This window comes from Synchiropus splendidus, chromosome 15 (genome assembly GCF_027744825.2).
Source record: "Synchiropus splendidus isolate RoL2022-P1 chromosome 15, RoL_Sspl_1.0, whole genome shotgun sequence".
NCBI lineage: Eukaryota > Metazoa > Chordata > Actinopteri > Syngnathiformes > Callionymidae > Synchiropus > Synchiropus splendidus.
In genome coordinates this window covers 14,184,044-14,203,347 of record NC_071348.1, presented here as the reverse complement: position 1 = coordinate 14,203,347, position 19,304 = coordinate 14,184,044, and the positions used below count along the sequence as shown (strand labels likewise).

Below are 19,304 nucleotides of genomic sequence, written 5' to 3'. Positions count from 1 at the left end.
TCTGCTGCAGGTGCGCTGTTCGTCTATGTGTGTGGCTGCTGCAAGTGGGAGGGGTTGCCCAGTGAGTGACGTCTCTCCAGAAGTGAAGAGGTGCCCGGTGCGTGTCCAGCTCTGAATGTGTGCTTCTGTGCAGTTTGGCTGTGACAAAGTCATAAGCCAAGTAACACTCTGTCCCAGACTCGCCTCATCCCTGTCCCAGCTCCAGCCCACAACAGGACATCAAACCCTGGAGTGCATGCTCCAGCCTCGGAGGTGTGGAGAGCGAGCACCTTCCCTGTGACACTCTACCATGGTCCAGTGCGGAGACAGGAAAGGTTTTACACCTCAATATGAAGAAAAAACAGTCAGTAAATGTAGCTAATGGGACACGTCTGCATACAGAGGCTGCGTTATACACAATATAACAATATCGTGGGTCAGCTGTTCGGTCCACGCACATTATGTTTTTTTTCTGGCTTTTTTCAGGGGCGTTCAAGTTCTGGATTTTCATTCGAAATCCGAAGCAAAAAAATCTCAAAATTTTTGTTCAAACTCTGATTTGTTCGAATTCCGGGACGTTCAAAAAACGAGGTGCCACTGTATTCACAATTGGTCTCTTTGTGAATGGCAAAGCTTCATGCAAATGTTGACCTATTCTTTTGACCAGCCTCAAAATGCAGGTGTTTTTGGATTTGTTTTCGGGCCGTTTTCTCAAATCCAAAGCTCCTAACACGGTCCTGCACTTGACCTCAGATCCATGAAGTGCTGACACAGTTGGTTTTTACTCATAAAGGGATTCCACCTCAATTCAAACCTCTGTTAAACACTCACTAATCCATTCCATTTTCTCTCCACTGTCAAGTTGAACTGGGGAAATGGCAGGTGTGTGTCGGATGAACCGCCCCACATGACTGCATCAAAGTACTTGAAACGTTGAAGCAGCTGTGATCAAGATTCAGCCCCTCGGCTATATCTCTCGGGGAATACTGTGTCAAGACCCACTTTGGCAGGAGCGGGGTAATCAGAACATAATCGGCCACTTCATTTCAATATCCAATCTGCATGTTAGCTTCTTCATTTTCCTACAATTTCCAGTGTATTTTTACATGCTCACTTCTCATGCTTGTTTCGTCACCAACGTATTCTTACTGCAAATCCAGGGTCAGACTCAGATATGCAGGCTCTTGACTTTGGTCCAACATCGCAGCTCATCCAACCTCCCCCTTCTGCCCGACCCACGACCGGATCACACTGCAAAAGTTAGACAAGTGAACACGCATAAAACATATCTAAAGCCACTTTATTCATAAATACATTTTTACATGTCTATTGGTGATGCTGTCATCATCATAGCCACATTCATCAATCTCATTTTCAGTGAGTCACTCATCACAATCATTTCCACATTTTCTTTTTCTTTTTTTGTTTTTTTGAAGCCAAAGCTGTGATAAATAAAAATAAAACATTTGGTCCTTAATATATTTACTTGTCTAGGCATCATGGTATCAGGATTAAGACATAAATGCCTTGTTGCTACGCACACAAAACATCAAACATCACTGCAAATGGCAAACCGAGTTGATAACCCAAGAGGAGGCTGATGGAGAGAGCAAAGCGTCAGGGAAGCTGAGAGAAAGAGTGTGAGTGTCAAAGAAAAAAAAAAAAAACAGTTTGAGCCGAGAGGTGTGAATTCAGATGAAAGGCGGTGGGACAGAGAATGATGAAAGAGGAAAAGCGGTGAAGAAGACAGACCAAGCAAGAAGCACTTATTTACAAAGGCCTGAATGTAACGCAAAGTGGGCCAGAGTACAGAGTAGGGCAGCGACGTGTCACACCATAAAAAAAACACCATTTACTGAAGAAGTTCGAAAGTTGTCTTCAAATAACTAAGCACCAAACACTTTGGACGACTAAAACCACAACTGCACTGCTCCTAGTTGTTTAAAATGACACATTATATCAACTTTACAGTGATTTTGAACTCTATATAATTATCATAGTTATCCATATTTTTTCATGATAACGTATTACACTTTGGTGAAAGATGGAATGCAACCTAGGACCTGAAAGTGTCTCTTCTATGACCTGCATCTGAAATGGACACCACTTTGCAGAAAACCCCATCAATATTTTCTTATGCAATTTAAGGATTACTGTTACAGTAAAGAGTCTCTGGTGTTTCACATATATTGCTTGCTGATTCAACTGTCTACTACATTAGCACTCTAAGCTATTATTACATATGTTCATCATCTCCTTTTTTACAGTAATCTTGATACACGTTCATCCCATCATCAGTCGCGACTCACAATCTGTGTTGCTGTGTAGCACGACAAAATAGGCTCTGTGCACAACTGTCGCTAAGCAATTAAGGCTTTCTCTAAATCATTTTCTGGTGCACCTTCACCAAAAGAGGGAATGCCTTGGAAAAAGAAAAAGAAGTCTGCAGTTGCCAGTATAGAAGTCTTATATGCCACAAAAACTGGTTGTGCCCCAACGTGAAAGCATATTTGCGGAGTGAGAAGTAGACGTTACAGCAAGCCTTGGAAAAAAAAATTCTGAAAAAGACGTAAAAAGATACAGATGGGAAAGTACACGAGAGTCAGAAAAGAATGATGACTGCAATAAGTAGACCGGAACCTCTTGTGCACTGAGTCAATTCAGCAGTCCATTGAGTACATCACTGATGGCTCAGAGAGTTTTGTTTAACGACAATCACATTAGAGTAAATACAAACATGAGCATGGTCTGCGTCCCGACTCAACATAGGCTTTTGCTTACTGCATTAAATTGCGTGTCAGTTTTTTACATGTTGGCAGGCAGTTTGTGTCTCAGTCCTTCTGAGTCTCTTCTGGCAAGTGTCAGCTGGGGTTCCTTTGTACCTGTGTTTGTGTTAGCAGTTGTCGTCGCATGGGTGGAGGGGTTGGGTGCAGTTGCGGATGCCTGAGTGGTTGTGCTGGGTGTCGAGGGCGGCTTCTGAAGTTTGGAGGAGTTGCTAGAGGGGCTTGTGATGGGGGAGTTTTGCTTCAGTGGTTGTACTGATGCAGTCGAGCTACTTGGTTGGACCAAGCTTGTCAATGGGGCTGAGTTTACTGTGTGGCTGAATCCCACCGAGGGGTTTGGAATGAGAATGGGAGAAGTTAGTCTTACTGGATGAACGGAGAACTTCACTTTGGTAGGAGAACTTGTGCTAGCTATCGTGAGAGGAGCTGTTGTTTGGGTTGGAGTTTGTTTTAGTATTTGGCTTGGAGTTGGAGAACTCCTCGATGAGCTCATGACACAGGGCTGTAGACAAGGAGTCGCACACTGGGATTTATTCAATGTGGAACTGGATGGAGCAATAGTTGAAGGTGGACATTGTGCTGGGGTGGTGATCTGAGAGGGTGTTTGGGTTGCCGTGAAAAGAGATGAGAGGGGTTGACTGGGAGTTTGCAGTGGAGTGCTGGTGCGAGTGCGTGTGGTCTGAGTCAGAGTTGGAGAGGGAATAGGGGTTGGGACTGGACTTGGACCAGACTTAGGTGATGCAGAGGGAGTTGTGCAGGAAGTCTTGGCTCTTGGGCTCTGTGGATGTGGTGTTGGCAAGGTGACTAACGAAGATGGGGGAGAGGATGAGGGGTTGACTGACTTTGGGCCAAATGTTTGAGGTGATGGAACAGGGGTTGAAACTGAAGAGGGAGGAGGTGTTGAGGATGGCGAGGGGGAAGAAGAGCGGGGAGAAGGTGTACCAAGTGGTTTCGGGCGAGGTGTTGAGGAAAGTGACAGGGGTGTTGCCCCGGATAAGGGGGAGTTTGGAGGAGGTGAGGAGGACCCTGATGGGTTCACTGTAATTGGCTTTGGCCGGGGAGTCTGTGCAAGCATTGGTGTAGGAGATGGGGGGGTGGGTGCAGGTGACTGGGGTGCAGAAGAGAGGGGAGTTTGCTTTGGAGAAGAGGAGGACACTGTCGGGGGCATGTGCGATGCTGATGCTGTGGGGATGGTCGCTACATGTGGGGAACATTGGGAGTGCAGTGGCACATTGACAGTAATGGCAGCTTGTGCAAGAGAAGGCTGAGTGGGAATGATATTGGGCACTTGAGTTTGGGGATTTTGTGTCACCAGCTGTACAGGGACATGAGAGGCCAAGACCCCTGCACTTCCACCCCTGGCTATCTGACCTGCAAGGAAAGGAGCTGACAATAAATTGCCTCCAGAGGCTTTCCGGTGGAGAGGTGGATGAGGCTGGAGGCCAGCCCAGGAGCGGTGAGGCAAGGTTGGTTGGGAGGCAGATAGCAGCCTGGCCTCCTGGGTAAGCCTTCCTAATGCAGGTAGACCCTGAGAGCTAGTTACCCCATGACGCAAAAGTGCTTCTTTAGCTCCCTGCTGACTTGTTATAGGTGTGTTTCCATCTGCTGAGGCACCCAAACTAGTGGGAGAGTTGGTGGTGGAAACCTTGGGAATCGTGGTCGCTGGCGGTGCTCCAGGTGTTGGGGTTCCAAGTGACCCACCAATCATCGAGGGAAGAATATTGTAATGAAGAACCCGTCCTTGCTGGACAGATGTTGGAACTGAGGAGGAGGGAGTTTTGGCAACTGGTGGTGACGTCAACCCATTGGGTGCTCCCATGGTAGATGGGGATGCAGGGAATCCCCTTGGGGGTAAACCACTCATCCCTCCCATGGCCATCATTCCAATAAGGGAGCTGACAGAGGGCCGGAGGGGCTGTAAAACAGGGGCGCGAGGAGAAGATAGAGGGAAAGTTGAAGAGGGGGATGGAGAGATTAGAGGGGAAGGCAGAAAAAAAGCTCCTCCAAGGGCATGCTGCTGCAGCTGTTGGAGCTGCTGTTGCTGTTGCTGCTGCTGATGCATGAGGGCAATGGCTACGTTACTGGTTGCAGCTGCAGTCTGTAAGGGTGCGTGGACCAGTGGGGCCCAGATAACAGGGCGGGGTCTTGGAGATACAGCACCGCTTCCACTCAAGACTCCGCTTCTTCCTGCTGCTGCAGCTGCGATGGCATCTTGCATGGCAGGCATGCTGTCATGTTTGACAATCTGCTGCACCAGCATACTGTCACAGGATCCCAGACAGCTGGCTGCCAAGCCACCACCCGCACCTGGGCCTCCTCCGCCTCGACCTCCACCACGACCGATGGTGCCTCCAAGAGAACCTCCTTGAGATGACTTCCTGAGGAGCATGGAGTTTTTTCTCCCTGCAATAAAATGCCAGCCAGGAAACTTAGATTAGCAGCCACAGGAAGGGATTATAAGCAGCACATGACTGTATTAGTGAATGCATTATTTAGATATAACATTACCAATCCGGTCCAAGCGGTCAACAGCGACTGTTTCAAAGGCACGTCGCATCATCGGGTGTTCTTCCAACACCTCATTAAAGCTGTCCACGCTGAGGGAATACAGGCGACAATATGTGTCAGCCCGGACACTGGCAGTCCTCCGTCCTCGGGTCAACAAACAAATCTCTGGAGAATGATGGTGAGGCAAGGACTCATTAGTTAGGAGAAATCCCCAGAGAACACGAATCGATTTTTACCTCCAAAGTAAGATCCATCACAAAGTTTGGTCTCCTTGTTTCCTCGGGTCAGCACGCTGACTCGCCCATGCTGGATAAAATACATCTTCCGTCCCACTGTGCCCTCCCGAATGATAAAATCTGAAGGCTGAAAAACTTCAAATCGAAGCTTGGTGAGAACGGCCGTAACAAAGTTGGGATCCGCATTGGCGAACAGCGGCATGTTGGCCACAAGACTGCGGCAGTTAAAGCTGACAATCTCCTAGACAAAGAAAACTCATCTTGAGACTCGTGTTTAAAACATACCATGATCTTTGTGTTCAATTTACCTCCTTCAGCGGCTCACTGAGTTCCCCAAGTATATTTTCTTCATCAAACATTTTCCCCTGGAAACGGTGTTCGTAGTATTCGTGGATCTTTTGTCGCACATCAGCAGGCAGCTTGTGAAAGGACATGTATTGTTCCACTTGCTTGTACTGCAGTAACATAAGGAGGACTCAAGTCATTTTACCCCAGTGGCCACAACACATCTAAGCAGTTATCAATTGACCCTCAGGCTGCAGTCTGCAAGTGTAAAGATGTAAGGGAGGAGCCATTAAGCAAATTTTCACCTTTTCTTGATACTGTCGCCGGGAGGAATCCAGTGACTGGATGAGAGCGGTAGCATGGCCGATAAACATGGCATAGCAGGTGGCACCTACGATCATGCTGAGCATGGTGAGCCACACGTCAGTCATGCCCTCTGGGGCCTGGGCGCCGTACCCAATGCACAACATGTGGCTCATGGCTTTGAAAAGAGCATAGGAGTACTGGACGCCCCACGTGTCATTCTGTGTGAGAGCAGGAACACAGGCCTGTAAGGATGAGCTGTTATCTTCCCTTGAAATACGTCGTACATATATTTACATTCTGACACCAATTTGACAAAAATAAACTGCGATCACAACATGTAAAGGAGAAGCAATGAAACTGTCACGACCTACTTAGCTTTCCGAAAAGATTAGTGTCTTGCGTGGGCTTCACATAATGTGACCAAAGAGCCCGTAATGCTCCAACTGAAATGTGTTATCAAATAGTCCCAAGCTCAAAATAAACCAGCCTGTGTGTGTTCGGTGTTGAGACGCTTATGAGCCCTAATTTGATAGATTCTAAGGCCATGGATGGTAATTGTCCACCAGATAAAAGGAGCTTTCTCGAGGGAGAATCCCAGCATACGACAGCTAAGCAACAGTCACCACGGCAATAACTGAGACATGAGTCAGCTGTTTATACAGCTGTGTACTGGTGCGCACGCTTCACTGTCCCTGTTCAAATGTCTGCATGCACGTGATGGAAACATTCAGTTCCAGAAGAGAGTCCTTGAGCGTTTGTGTGCCGTCACGATGCGTTGAGATTTTCCTACTGCTTTGCCTACAGACGTACCTAAATAAGGAACAGTGACACAGCTTTAGTCTTTGTTGTGATCTCAGTCGGAAAACTAACGTTTCATCACCATGCAGCTTATTCCCTGCCTTTACTCTGGCGCAGAGCGGCAAATAAAATTCAGTTTTTGGTCCAGACTCACCACCATTAAGTTCTTAGAAACCCAACAGTCAGGGGGGAAATCCTGCAACATGGGGACAAGAAACTGGAGACATCCATCCCAATGGCACAGCAGCAGCATCATGCCGATCAGATTTACAATCCTCACCATGGCACTGGCAAGGTCATAGGTCATGTGAAAAATCTGCAAATGTCCAAAGACAGGATTTAAACGTCTGTTTTATGTTGAAGGAAAAGCAGAACAAACGCCATCAGAATTACATAATTTCATGACAAAGTTATACACTCTATCCTTGTTGTGTCAGTGAGTGGGTGCTAACGTTGGTCAAGGGCCTCTCAGAAATACACCTCAATGCCCTTTATAGTGCAGCTACCAAATTAAATAGCAAAATTGGTAGCTTCTAAAGCTTCTTCTTTTGGAACAATAACGACCAAATAATTACTCAGTATCTTCTAAATCTTTTAGCTGTTAAAGTGACCCATGACCCACGCATTGTTTTATATTTTGAAGAGAAGGAACAGAATACTGAAACACATTTACTGTACAGTAGGATGGAAAGGTTCATTCAAAAAAATATTAAAAGTGTTTTCTGGTATAAATATTAATAAAATAACATGCATTATATTTCTCCTTTCATCTTAATTCTTATTTCTAAACTGTCATACCTTGCAACACAGCATTGACAGCCAGCTAGCCAGTGTAAAATGGATGGATTTTTAATAATAAAAATGAGTCGGCATCAGACTTATCGTGAAGATAAAGAGTCTGACCATATAACAAACATATACTATTCTAAGAAAGCCACAGACATTCATGCCAACTTCCTCGTCTTTCAGCAAATGTGGTCTTCACTGAAAATGTTGTAACTGTGTTGTTTCAATCCATGCAACGAGTGTTTAAGATAGCTACTAGTATTGTAGGGGCATCTACATGCAGCTGTGGCATTAAATTGCAGTCAGTTACACTGAGCTTGTGTGTTTGCCCCCCTTTTAAAAGATGTAACAGTGATTTATCACACCTGAGCGCAATTTCTCCAGGCATTAGATCTTCAACATTTAGAGATTATGCAGATATCCAAAGAACTGCCACAGGAAAAAAAAAAAAACAACCTTCAAAGTTCCTTTCAAATCCAGCCACCTGCTCTCTAGCGCCACATTCCTCACCTCTTCCCACTGATGTATGTAGCGGATGAGTCGGGAGAGTCGCAGGAGTCGGAGCAGGCTCAGGATTTTGGTGAAGCGGACGATCCGCAGTGCCCGAGCTGTCCTATAGACCTCAGAGTCCAGACTGTCCACCATCAGGAAGATGTAGTCCACCGGAATGGAGGACACAAAATCCACCAGGAACCAGCTCTTCAGGTAGTTCTGTCGGATGGCCCTGAGAGAGAGTAGGATTAGCCAGGTTTGAAATCCGACAAAATAGTTTAGTGGCTAGAATTTTAAATGCGCCTGGCATTTCACAGTCTATCAATATTCAGCACGTGTGTGAGTCAAGCTGTCCCTGGCTGAACAGCACAGTGCAACATGGACCACAGACAGGAGAGAGCTGCCATTGCTTCTTTTCTTGAGTGTGGATAATCTGACAATTCTACACTCATTCACTCACACACACAAGAGCACATACATACATGTCTTTATTTATATCCTTGTTAGGACTTTTGGAGGTTTCCCATTGCATAATGCTTTTCCCAGCTTCTCACTCAATACCTAACCACCAAAACAAATGACTTGACCAGGACTCTGAACCAAACTCAAATTCAACTACAATGACCTCAAACTGAGGCTTAACTTTGTGGTATACAACCAAAAAATCCCCACAAAGCAAAAAGGTGTGCAGGTAGGTGTGTTTTCAAGAATTGCTCCCCACAAGTATAGCTACACAAGGAATACACAGACACACACGCACATACTGCTACATACACCGACCTTGGGTCAAGCAAGATTTCAGTGCTGTCTTCTTTGACAATCCCTGTTCGGAAGTTGAGAACCAGGTCCACCATGAACAGAGTGTCGGACACAACGTTGAAGATGATCCACGATGGCGTGTTCTCATCTCTGAAGAAGGTGATGCCCACTGGCAGGATGATCAGGTTTCCCATCATTAGCAACAGCATCAGCAAGTCCCAGTAGAACCTGAACAGGGAAAAAAACAATTCAAGCAGTGTTTTCCAGAATGTTGATGGCGTGATTAATGTAGCAGTCAATGCAGCCTCTTCACATGGGTCTTTAGAATGTTCCAAAAACTGAAACCTAAGGGCAAAGATCTCACTTAGCCAGCTGAGCTACCTACAGCTGTGGCCACAAGATTTAAGAGGAGTCCAAAGGAACAAGATAAGAGATACAAGTGGTATGAATCTGTTTCCTCTGCAGGGTGTCTGGACTCCAAGTTAGAGATCAGGTGGCCTCAAATGATATTACAACAGAAGCTCCAAGACGAACCACGTCAGCTCTTCATCCAGACAAGTCAGATGATCAAGCTGTAGCCCCGGGTCACCTCACTATTCCACTAGAAGAGTTTTCTCAGGATAGACAACAGCACAGTCTCCAATGATCGGAGATCAGTGGGCTATAGCAAGTTTTTTTGGTTGACCTGCAGAGATAAACATCTGTACTAGTTTAGGCACCATTGAGTGCATTAAGTGCAAGTGACCCTGGTTAGCAGACTTGCAAAAGGAAGGGGTGATGTGTCCTTCAGCAGACAGCATGAAACACTACGTGTCCCCAGTATATGATCTCAGTCACTTTGATTCATGGAGAAATCACTGTGTCCATTACAGGTCCTGCATGTTGTCTACTTATCTCCGTCGCTCTATACATTTCTTCTGCATGCTTCCTTATCTCGACTGATGGATGTCTCTCTTCCACACTTCCTGATGTCCCTCTCAGTTTTCCTAATCTTATTTGAGTTTCTGAGGATGGTCAATGTCAACTGTCGCATGGAACATCCAGCCACAAACAAAATTGATTTCCTTAAGCAAAAACAGACCTCAGAGGCAAAAATATCATTTCCGTCTCAATGAATAGATGTTGTCATATCAAGACAGCAGGACAGCAATGATAATGACCTTGAAAATGTTCTGCATTAGACGATTGGTTCCTGAATGACGCAACCGAGTCAAAAGAATATCTGTATTTCTCCGCCAGAGTGAGCCTGATTAAATTGCGAAGGGAGGGATCCACAATGACATGTGATAACTCTGCCTCTTGCTGCTGTCTCTTTTCACAGACTGATGACACGCTGCCTCTGTTTTGACTTGTTCCTCCTCTGCCGACATACTTCTGTGGTCGATCGCTATTGAGCGCTGATTTAGTATCCCGACCTCATAGTATGGCGTTGCCACTCTGCTGATGAAGATTAAGTATGAGTCATCACGCAGTCACACACAGTCGCTTCCCACTGACTCTGTCACTTGTGTTGACAGATTTGTCTCTCCTGATAAATCCAACTTATTTACAGCAATACATGGCATCTATGATGATTTATCTAGTGGTGATAGTCTGGATTATATATCTACAGTGGGACATTGCTCAGTGTATGACCTTTGTTTATTGATTATATAAAGTGGAACAATCGTATAAGCTTGTGATGTTATTGACAAAAAAAGGAGACAAAATGAGTTTTGCACTGATAGACAGAAAATAAAAGAAAAAGAAAAAAAAGCACCTCCACCCTGATGTTTCAGCTTTATGTTTTAAATTAATTACATGGTCTTTACTTAATATTTTATTTAAAATCATGTCCCCTTATTATTTATCACTAATAATATTTATTCATTTTCTTCCTTAGCTGTTGGTCCTACAGAGTATTTTCACAAACCAGTTGGAGCCACTGGGTAAATTGACAGTAGTTACTTAGCGGGCGTGAAACCTCCCGCAAACAGGAAAAGTAAAACCTCATGTTTCAATAGTGCACTTCCTGTGAGATTCAGATGACCCCCCTGTGACCTGCAGCTTTTACAGCAGGCGGAATTGAGAGAAGAGCCAGGCTTGGTGGAGGGGGAATCCAGATCACCCTGGAACAATGCGCTAGCGTGGGCATGGCTTCACCACTGGCAGGGTGGTAGAGTATATGGAGGACTACCCTCAGAAGGGTTTCAGTCAGGAGGCAACCTGCAACCTGTCTTTTGCTCAATATAGTACATTTGAGAACTGATAAGGCATCTAGAATGATTCACATCATCTCTCTGACCTCTGGGAGACACGGAGACTTGTTGATCCCACCTTCAAAAACACTTGACCAATAATGTTTGGTTGTAAGGAGCAGCACAGAAAGACAAGTGGACCTGCAATAGCAATTGTGCATTTATTATACTGTACTATATTAATATTGTTGTAATCGCTTGTGCTACTAATAAAGAGGTTATTCACAGACGGAGGAATGCTGAATGAGTGTGGATGCACAGGAGGAGAGTGAGCGTGGTTGAGTGTGCATAAGAAAGAGAGAAGTTACAGATGGAGTACAATGGGAGTGAAACAGACACTGGAGGTCTGAGCAGACAGGTCAGGCGGAGGTGGCTGGAAAGGAACCGTCTTCTCCAGTGCTGATAAGAGCCACCTGTGTCCGAAGGAGGGGATCATGTCTTGTGATCGTTACCATGGTTACGAGGGAGCCAGCAACCGGAACTGACCTCAACAGCTGAGGACCAATCGGACGAGGACGGAGCGCACGTGGAGATCTTTTGTGTATAAAGGGGTCAAGACCTCAGATAGTTTTTTGTCGCTCTACCGGACTACTGAGTCTGAGTCAGGTGTAGCTGCAGACCCAGAATTCTGAGTATGTATTAGACTCCTCTGTCAGGGAATACATTTCTTGGATGTTGGTTCCTTGGTAGTCATTCTCACAAGTAAATGGCCGATACATGGGAGGTATGTTTCCAACACCTGGGGGAGGGATGGGACAAAGGCATGGCACAGAAGGTTTCCCAGTTTAAATGGGTAGGAAAGTAGGAATACTCAAGCCTATCAGTAGCCTGTTGACCGATTCATTCTGTGGTCCTGTGGGATTTCAGAGGAAGACAAAAGCGTCCAAGGAAGACCCAGACCCTAACAAAGGTCAATGTGTTGTGGGCTAACACCAACATTGCGGGAAAAGGCAACATTCGAGACTTGTGTAGGTTCCAAAGATAGTCATTTTAGGCCAATATCTGAGTGTTGTTGCCAACATGTGCCGGCTCAGTGCAAATACAGTATTGACAAGAGTCAAGCAAGCATGTGACCTGAAGTTACGCTGCCATGGGAGTCACCAATCACTGGGTGGATAGTTTAATCCAGGGGCCTCACAGATTTTCTCAGTGTTAGTCTTTCCTTGTTTCTATTGAGTTGCACCTTGTGATTACAATATTTGCAATGAAAATTGTTAAGCAAAACAATGACAATACAGATGTTCCCCAGATATCATTGTGATAAATAATTATGATTACAACATTGATTGATAAGCGTGTTTATTGTTTTGGCCATGAAACCTTATTATTTGCCACAAAAAATAGCAGTACATTTCTGATCAGGGTCCACCACTGCTACATCCAACTACCGTTTTTACAGTTTTTTTTTTTAATCTGTCAGGGACCTCACGCTTGAAGATAAATAAAAATAAATCTGCCAATGACTGTGAGGTCTGTGGTGTGTCCAGATAATGTCAACGCACCACACCACACGCATAAGGATTGTGTCCCAGCATTGAAGGTCGTCCTCCGAGCCAGACATCTCACATGATCACCTATAATAAAACTAAGTGGAAACATTACAAAAAGCGAATTGTAACAGTCCAATTGAAGCAGCAAAGTCAAGTGCTACCACAAACTTCTCAGCACGCTCATGCAGGAATTACAAGTACTGCCAAAGCTGCTCTCCGCGACCTCATCAGTATTCCTGCTCGAACATGAACAGGTGTGAGAGGAGAAGTGACCTGCATCAGGTGGCTCAGCTGCTGTCCAACCAAACACTAATTCTACTGTGAATGATGCCAAGTGCAAGGCTGGTGATTGCATCCTTCTTTGCAGCTGCCCAGATGTCAATTCTGTGAAACTTTCCACCAATCATGCCGCATGAGACTCATGTGTACGTCGCAGTGACATACAGGTTTGACATCAGACGGTTGGCTCCCATTCCAGAATTCATTCATCTCATTATTATTGATGCAACTCTGCAGGTATTCATGGGTACCTCTGAGCTTCACCCTGTGAGGGGTTTGATGAGTGTGACCTGAGGGGTGGAACTGTGAGTGCTGGATCTGATACAGTGACATCGCAAAATGTAGTTAATAGGAATGTCCCAAGAGGCCATACCAATTTTTTTGTTTTTTTTCTCAACTAAATAACAAACAAAAGTCACTTTTTTAGATTCAATTCAACATGTGCCTACTAAATAATAATACTAAACAACACTGTATATAAAAAATGCAAATAATGGAAATAAATATCAATAAAAAAGGCAAAGTGCTTTATATAAAATAATTATGTTTTACCGCCATCCATCAATGAACAATGAACAGATCAAACCCACATCGTAAACTTCACTTGTTAAATGCTAGAATGTTGCCTTACTACCTGACAGACCACTCCTCTTTTTGTCGACTACATGTCCGGGGAATCTGGGTCCAGGTAGCGCATTTCCGGTCTTCAACAACAGAACTCAGCAGCTCGTCCAAAATAATAAACCTGCAATAAGCTTTGGTTTCGCCTGAGGTTAGCGCCGGTAAACATTTGTTCATTAGCCTCTTGGTACCGCTCAAATTTTACATAGTGATTTGAGGCCAAAAGTCTTGTTTTAATGTTGCGTCATAGTCCGTGGGTGAAAACATTGCGATCTGCAATTCGGTTGTAACGTAGAACCATGTCTGCAGCTGCAGGTCTGCTCTGCAGGCGGGGCTACAGCATCACAAAACGTTGTCATTTTTGTCATTTTTACAAATTTTTAAAGCACAATAACATTTCTCATAATGTATAAATATAACTAGCATTTTATTAAAATAAATAATAATAGAAAATCAGATCATATTTGTCATTTGATCAGCCCATCATAATGGCGTCATAAATGTCCATATCGGTGCCGATAAATCGGCCCGGCGATCGATTGGTGCAGCCCTATTTTACACCCCGCCATCAAGTCGACTGGTGATGGCTGTAACGATGAGGAAAGCAAACACGTACTTCCTTCAGTCACTGAATGAAACTCTTCCCACTAGCCTTTTGATTCACAGAGGCCAAGCCCAGCAACATCCTAGCATGATAAAAGAACAAACTTTTTCCCAACAGCCTGTCATTGAAGAAGAAAGACTGCGAGGACGTCATTCTTCTCTTCTGTTCTCACCGCACATAATGAAGTGAGGACAGAAGGCTTATCAGCCGACTCAATGGGTTCCGAATTCACACTCTCACACACACAAGCACACTCTTGTGCAAGGTCATGGCGGGATGAAAACTAATAAGGGGCTTTTGAAGTAATCTGTGTTTCCTCCTGCTCGCTTTTGACCACACACACTTCCACTTGAGCCTTCCACTACAGGTTCACTGGAAAGTTCGACATCTGAATTATGCATGGCACACTTGACCTGCATAATTTAGAGTCGCATACATAATGAATGACAATTTCATTGAGATTCTTTAACAGAATAATTAGGGTGATTCATATTTTTAAGCATATCTGCTCATGGTTATGCTACGGTAGCAGGAAGGAGCGAGATTCATTCATCCATGTTGGCCCAGCCTAAGTGCCGTGCTCCTTCGTTCACCATTTCACCTGACAGCAGACTCAAAGGCGCTTGAGAGTGATCTTCAAATTGACAGGCGATAGAAAAGAGTCTCTGCGAGAGTGTGTGCATGACTGATTGGAGAAAAGTGGGCCAGGAGCTCCGGGAGGGTCAAGGCATCTATTGTGGACGTCATCAAACTATGACTGGAAATTGAAAAAGAATGTCCAGAGTCATAACGGTGGGCGAAACAATTGAAGATTGGATAGTAATTCCAGCCAGGAATGTAAAAACAATCTTATAATGAACCACATTTCTGGCACGCAAGAGCCAAGCTCTCTTTCCCTGGCTGACTGAGTCAAGGATCTGAAGGATGTCTGAGCCACTGAGGAAGGCAATCTGTCTATCAGGTCCTAAATTTGACTCTCAGATGCTACTCTGATCTGGTCTTTCTACTTGCTTCCTCTTGAGAACCTGAAGCAGAAGTGATATGGATAGCATATGCTCAATTGGGAGGAGGAGGAGGAGGCCCTGGGACAGACGGACGGCAAGTTGGGTCAACGCTGATGCGATCCAGAGTCAGTGAAATATGCTCAGTTTACCTCTGTTACCAAGCAGAAATGTCTAGAATATGATGTAAGTTAAAGATTAAACTTCCAAGGCATCTGTTGGTTTGTGGAATTGCTGTCAGCGATGATATTAGAAATCCTCCACCATAAATGAGCTGCACCCTGAGCCTTACACAGCTATTCACCGTGCTTCACGTGCAGACACTTGCACCGTTAAAGCCAGGGCTCAGTGCTTTGTGCCTCCTCTGAAAACAAGGTAAACATTTTCACCCAATTAGACACCATCCCAGGACTCTAATCAGAGAAGCGCCCTCTGGCTAAATCTGTCTTTCTGATTCATGTCCATTCCCTGAGACTTAACTTCCCGACGACAAACACGCCACAATCAGTCTGCATGGAGTATTTTTACACCCACTATCTCACAACTGGAGACCTGCTACTGCAGGGCCTGACCAGCCACATGCGAAGGGCCATTGTGTTATCACCTCCATCCGCCTGTCACCTCCGACTCCACTGATGCATCAATCCGCTATCTCCACAGCACCTTGCTTATCACTTGACTTAGAGAATAGTTACATTGATGAACAGTCTAAGTGAGTCACAGGAGGTAGCCACAAATAAAACTCTATTTTAACTCTATTGTGACATATCCAACTCCAGCACAGGCATCTACTGCATTTTCCCCCCAAAAAATCTCTAAGACGTTGCATCCTCCTTTTTGTATGGCGTTCTAAAAAGGAGATTGGAACTTTTTGAGATATATGATGTTGAAGCTTGTGTCATGTGTGTCGCACCTGAAGTCACTGTATGGGTGTATGATCCACGCTCCCGCTGATTTCAGCCGCTCCTGCTCCATGGCCACGGCTTTGTGGGATCCAAACATTCGGAGACTAAACTTGTTGACCCCCGGCTGAAGCATGGCCCCGAACTGTCTCTGGATGAAGGTGCTCTGGTTGGAGCTGCTGTAGTCCTCCCCGTCCAGCCCCATCCCGAAGCCGCCCATCACAGACGGACCCACCATCTCCGGTGTGCCAGCTGTGGTGGTGTTGCAGGCAGTGGTGGTTGTGGTCTCCGGACCTGTGGCCACCACCATCACTCCGGTGCCAGTAGAGGAGGTGGAGGCTAGGGCAGTCCGGGCTGTGGCGAAACCAACCGAACGGGGAGGAGGGTGAGAGGAGGAGGAGGTTGGAGGAGGTGGGAGGGGCACAGGAGTGGATGGTGTGCCGGCCGAGCGAAAGGGAAGGCAGTCTCTTGGGGAGGAGCTGATGATGGAGAGACGACGACCACGTCCACCTGAGTAGGTGCAGTCAGTGCTGAAGGACCCCTTCTCACCTTCCAGGGAAGCCTGGGACAGTCTGTACCCTGGGGAGGGCAGGCTGCCTTTACTGCGCCTCTTTGCATCCCCTCCATTTCGCCTGGGCAGACTGTCACCCCCAGAACCCCCTGTACTGCTGGGAGTGCCCACAACCCCAGCAACCCCATCCATCCCACCTCAGTGAGAGGGAGAAGAATTTTAAGTTAAAAACTGCGGTTAAAAATGTCACAGAGATTGTTGAAATTCAGAGGGTGCTCAGAAGTTGTCTGTGTGAGGTCATTCTCCAGTCAGCTCACACCCCCTCTCCCCCACCACGTCCATCCTTACCTCTGTGTCCTTGATATGTGACATCCAAACACAGCGTCACCTTCCCTCTTTCCTCCGTGCTCCGCTTGTCCTCACAGATGTTTCTGGATCAATCCTCCTTCCTCGTCCTTGAAAGGTCGCTCCCCGCCGGAGGCCCTCCCTCTTCTGCCCACAGCCGCCCTGCGCGCCCCGACGCCGGTCATGTCGGCTCCAGATTCCCGGTGTACTGTAGATAACGGTTCTGTCCCCTCAGTGGCCGTCACGCTGGCTTTCCAAATCAGCTGCTGGCAGCGAGTGTCATTGTGTAATAGACGTGATGGACGCGAACAGTCAGATGAGCGACAAGGACATTTGATGTGCTGTTCGCAGACAGGGCTGCTGATGGACAAGCGGGGCGCAGAACTCACCCACCGACCGAGGGGCAGTGAGTCGCCTCCGGTGACACGCACGCACAAACACAAACCGCGCAGCCAAGTCCACGTTTTCCCTCAGCCAGGTGTCATTCTCAGCTGGAAAACACGGTCCTCCATCGGTGAAGAAATCGTGACTGGGGCGCTCAAACAGCCAGAGAAGGATTCGGCTTCGTTTAACTTGTCATGTGTTCGCTCCCAAAACAGCCATCATCCGGAGCATCCACGCCTCCCCACTTCTGCTCACTTAGTCCACGCGCGAGCCTCTTCCCGATCAGTCGAATAGAACAACTTGTTGATGATGTCTGCTCCTCGCACACGCGCGTCCAGTCCTGACCCGCGCAGCAGCGCATGCAAATGACAAATTAAATAAATAACTGCGCTTATAAAGGTCTGGATACAATCGGCCTGTTGCCATGGCATCCGCATCCGCATCATCCGTCCCTGCAGGCCGTGTACCCGGCCGGCTCAAGACGCACGTCTCCCTCCCAGGTGCTGGAGAGCGTCATCCCCGTGGTGAGGCGGAGAGGAGGGGAAACCTCCGGATTAAACACAGAATAACATGCATTTAGAAAAGTTAAGATTTTAAAACGATGTGACCTAATCCGGACCTAGTGTCATTTTATGTGGTCTGCAAGATGGTTGGCTCCTAAATTCTCTGCAGATTTAAGATGATATCTTGACCTGTAATGACCCCGGTGTTCAAGCTAAAAAAGCAACCAGACATGACGTCTTCACTTCTGATTGTTGTTTGTGTTGTTATGTGTTCAATAAATGGTTAATTTTAGTCTCGCTGTTCCAAGTCTTCCAGTAGCAATTAGTGTTTTGGTCTGGCTCTGTGCCGCATCGTGACAATACAGATGTGAGCTGCTTAAAAGCCGATTTATGCTCCCATTACGTACAAAATTGTACCTATCCATTTCAGAAGATGGTATCGTCCTTGATCACATACTTCCATGTGTTCCATGTGGCCACAGCGGATGTCCTCCCCCTGTCCTCTGTTTCCTCTTCTCTCAAACCTACAAACCTCTTGTCCTCCTTCACCACCTCCATAAATCTCCTCTTTGACCTTCCTCTCCACCTTCTGCCTGGCAGTTCCAACCTCAACATCTTCCTACCAATGTACTGGCTCTCTCTCCTCTGTACATGTCCAAACCATCTCCATCTAGCCTCTCTGACTTTGTCTCCTAAACACCCTCTGATCTACTGCTTCCTGATCCTATCCATCCTGCTCACTCCCAGAGAGAACCTCAGCATCTTCATCTGTGCTACCTCCACGTCTGCCTCCACCCTTTTGTGCACTTTCATCCTTGCTGATACCCTTTTGTCACACATCACACCTGACACTTTCCCCAATGATTCCATCCTGCCTGCACCCGCTTCATCACCTCTTTCTCACACTCTCCATGGTCCTGGACAGTTGAGCCTAAGTACTTAAAATCCTCCACCTTCTTTATCTCTGCATCCTGTAACTTCACCTGTCCACTTTGCTCCCTCTCATTCACACACATATATTCCGTCTTACCGCGGCTAACCTTCATTCCTCTCCTTTCATATGGAATGTTGAGCATAAATGGGCTTTTTAAGATGACACCTAAAAACACCACCCCACTGAAGAAGTGCACAACCGCCTTTGCTTTATGGAAGCATTGATAGAGCAACATAGCAAAACAGCAGCATGGTGGGAAAATTGACATATTTAAAAAAAAAACTAAGCAAACAGTAGGCTCTAGACTGTGTTTGACACGCCAAAAAAAAAAGACAAATTGTTATGACAATGTGGATATTTGGTCTTATACAGTAGATTGGATCAGATCCAGAATACTTTAATAATAATAATAACCATACCTGGTTACAATATCACTATTTCAATTTGACAGTTATCACAGGGGGATGATAGCGATAGCATCGTGATCTTCTTTTTCATTCACCATGTCCTGTGAAGGTTGCCACAGCAGGTCATTCTGCTTCACCTTAGCCTATCTAGTGC

The 19,304-nt window shown here is 46.0% G+C and overlaps 1 protein-coding gene across 3 annotated transcripts; it reads right to left on the bottom strand.

The window, feature by feature from the left end:
* Positions 1-1,077: 1,077 nt before the first annotated feature.
* On the bottom strand, positions 1,078-17,742 carry LOC128771808 (potassium/sodium hyperpolarization-activated cyclic nucleotide-gated channel 3). 3 transcript variants are annotated; one of them, XM_053887576.1, is made up of 10 exons: positions 16,078-16,527; positions 8,954-9,160; positions 8,192-8,405; positions 7,176-7,211; positions 7,050-7,091; positions 6,097-6,315; positions 5,815-5,961; positions 5,507-5,747; positions 5,271-5,435; positions 1,078-5,165 (listed from the first exon to the last, which is right to left on the bottom strand). In XM_053887576.1, exons 1-10 carry the CDS (start codon positions 16,374-16,376, stop codon positions 2,785-2,787), a joined length of 3,951 nt encoding a protein of 1,316 aa, XP_053743551.1. In that variant the 5' UTR covers positions 16,377-16,527; the 3' UTR covers positions 1,078-2,784. The 3 variants fall into 3 exon arrangements, with proteins under 3 accessions (XP_053743551.1, XP_053743552.1, XP_053743550.1); XM_053887577.1 differs by lacking the exon at positions 16,078-16,527 and adding an exon at positions 16,926-17,742 and having other exon boundaries at positions 7,050-7,211; XM_053887575.1 differs by having other exon boundaries at positions 7,050-7,211; positions 16,078-16,769.
* Positions 17,743-19,304: the final 1,562 nt, after the last annotated feature.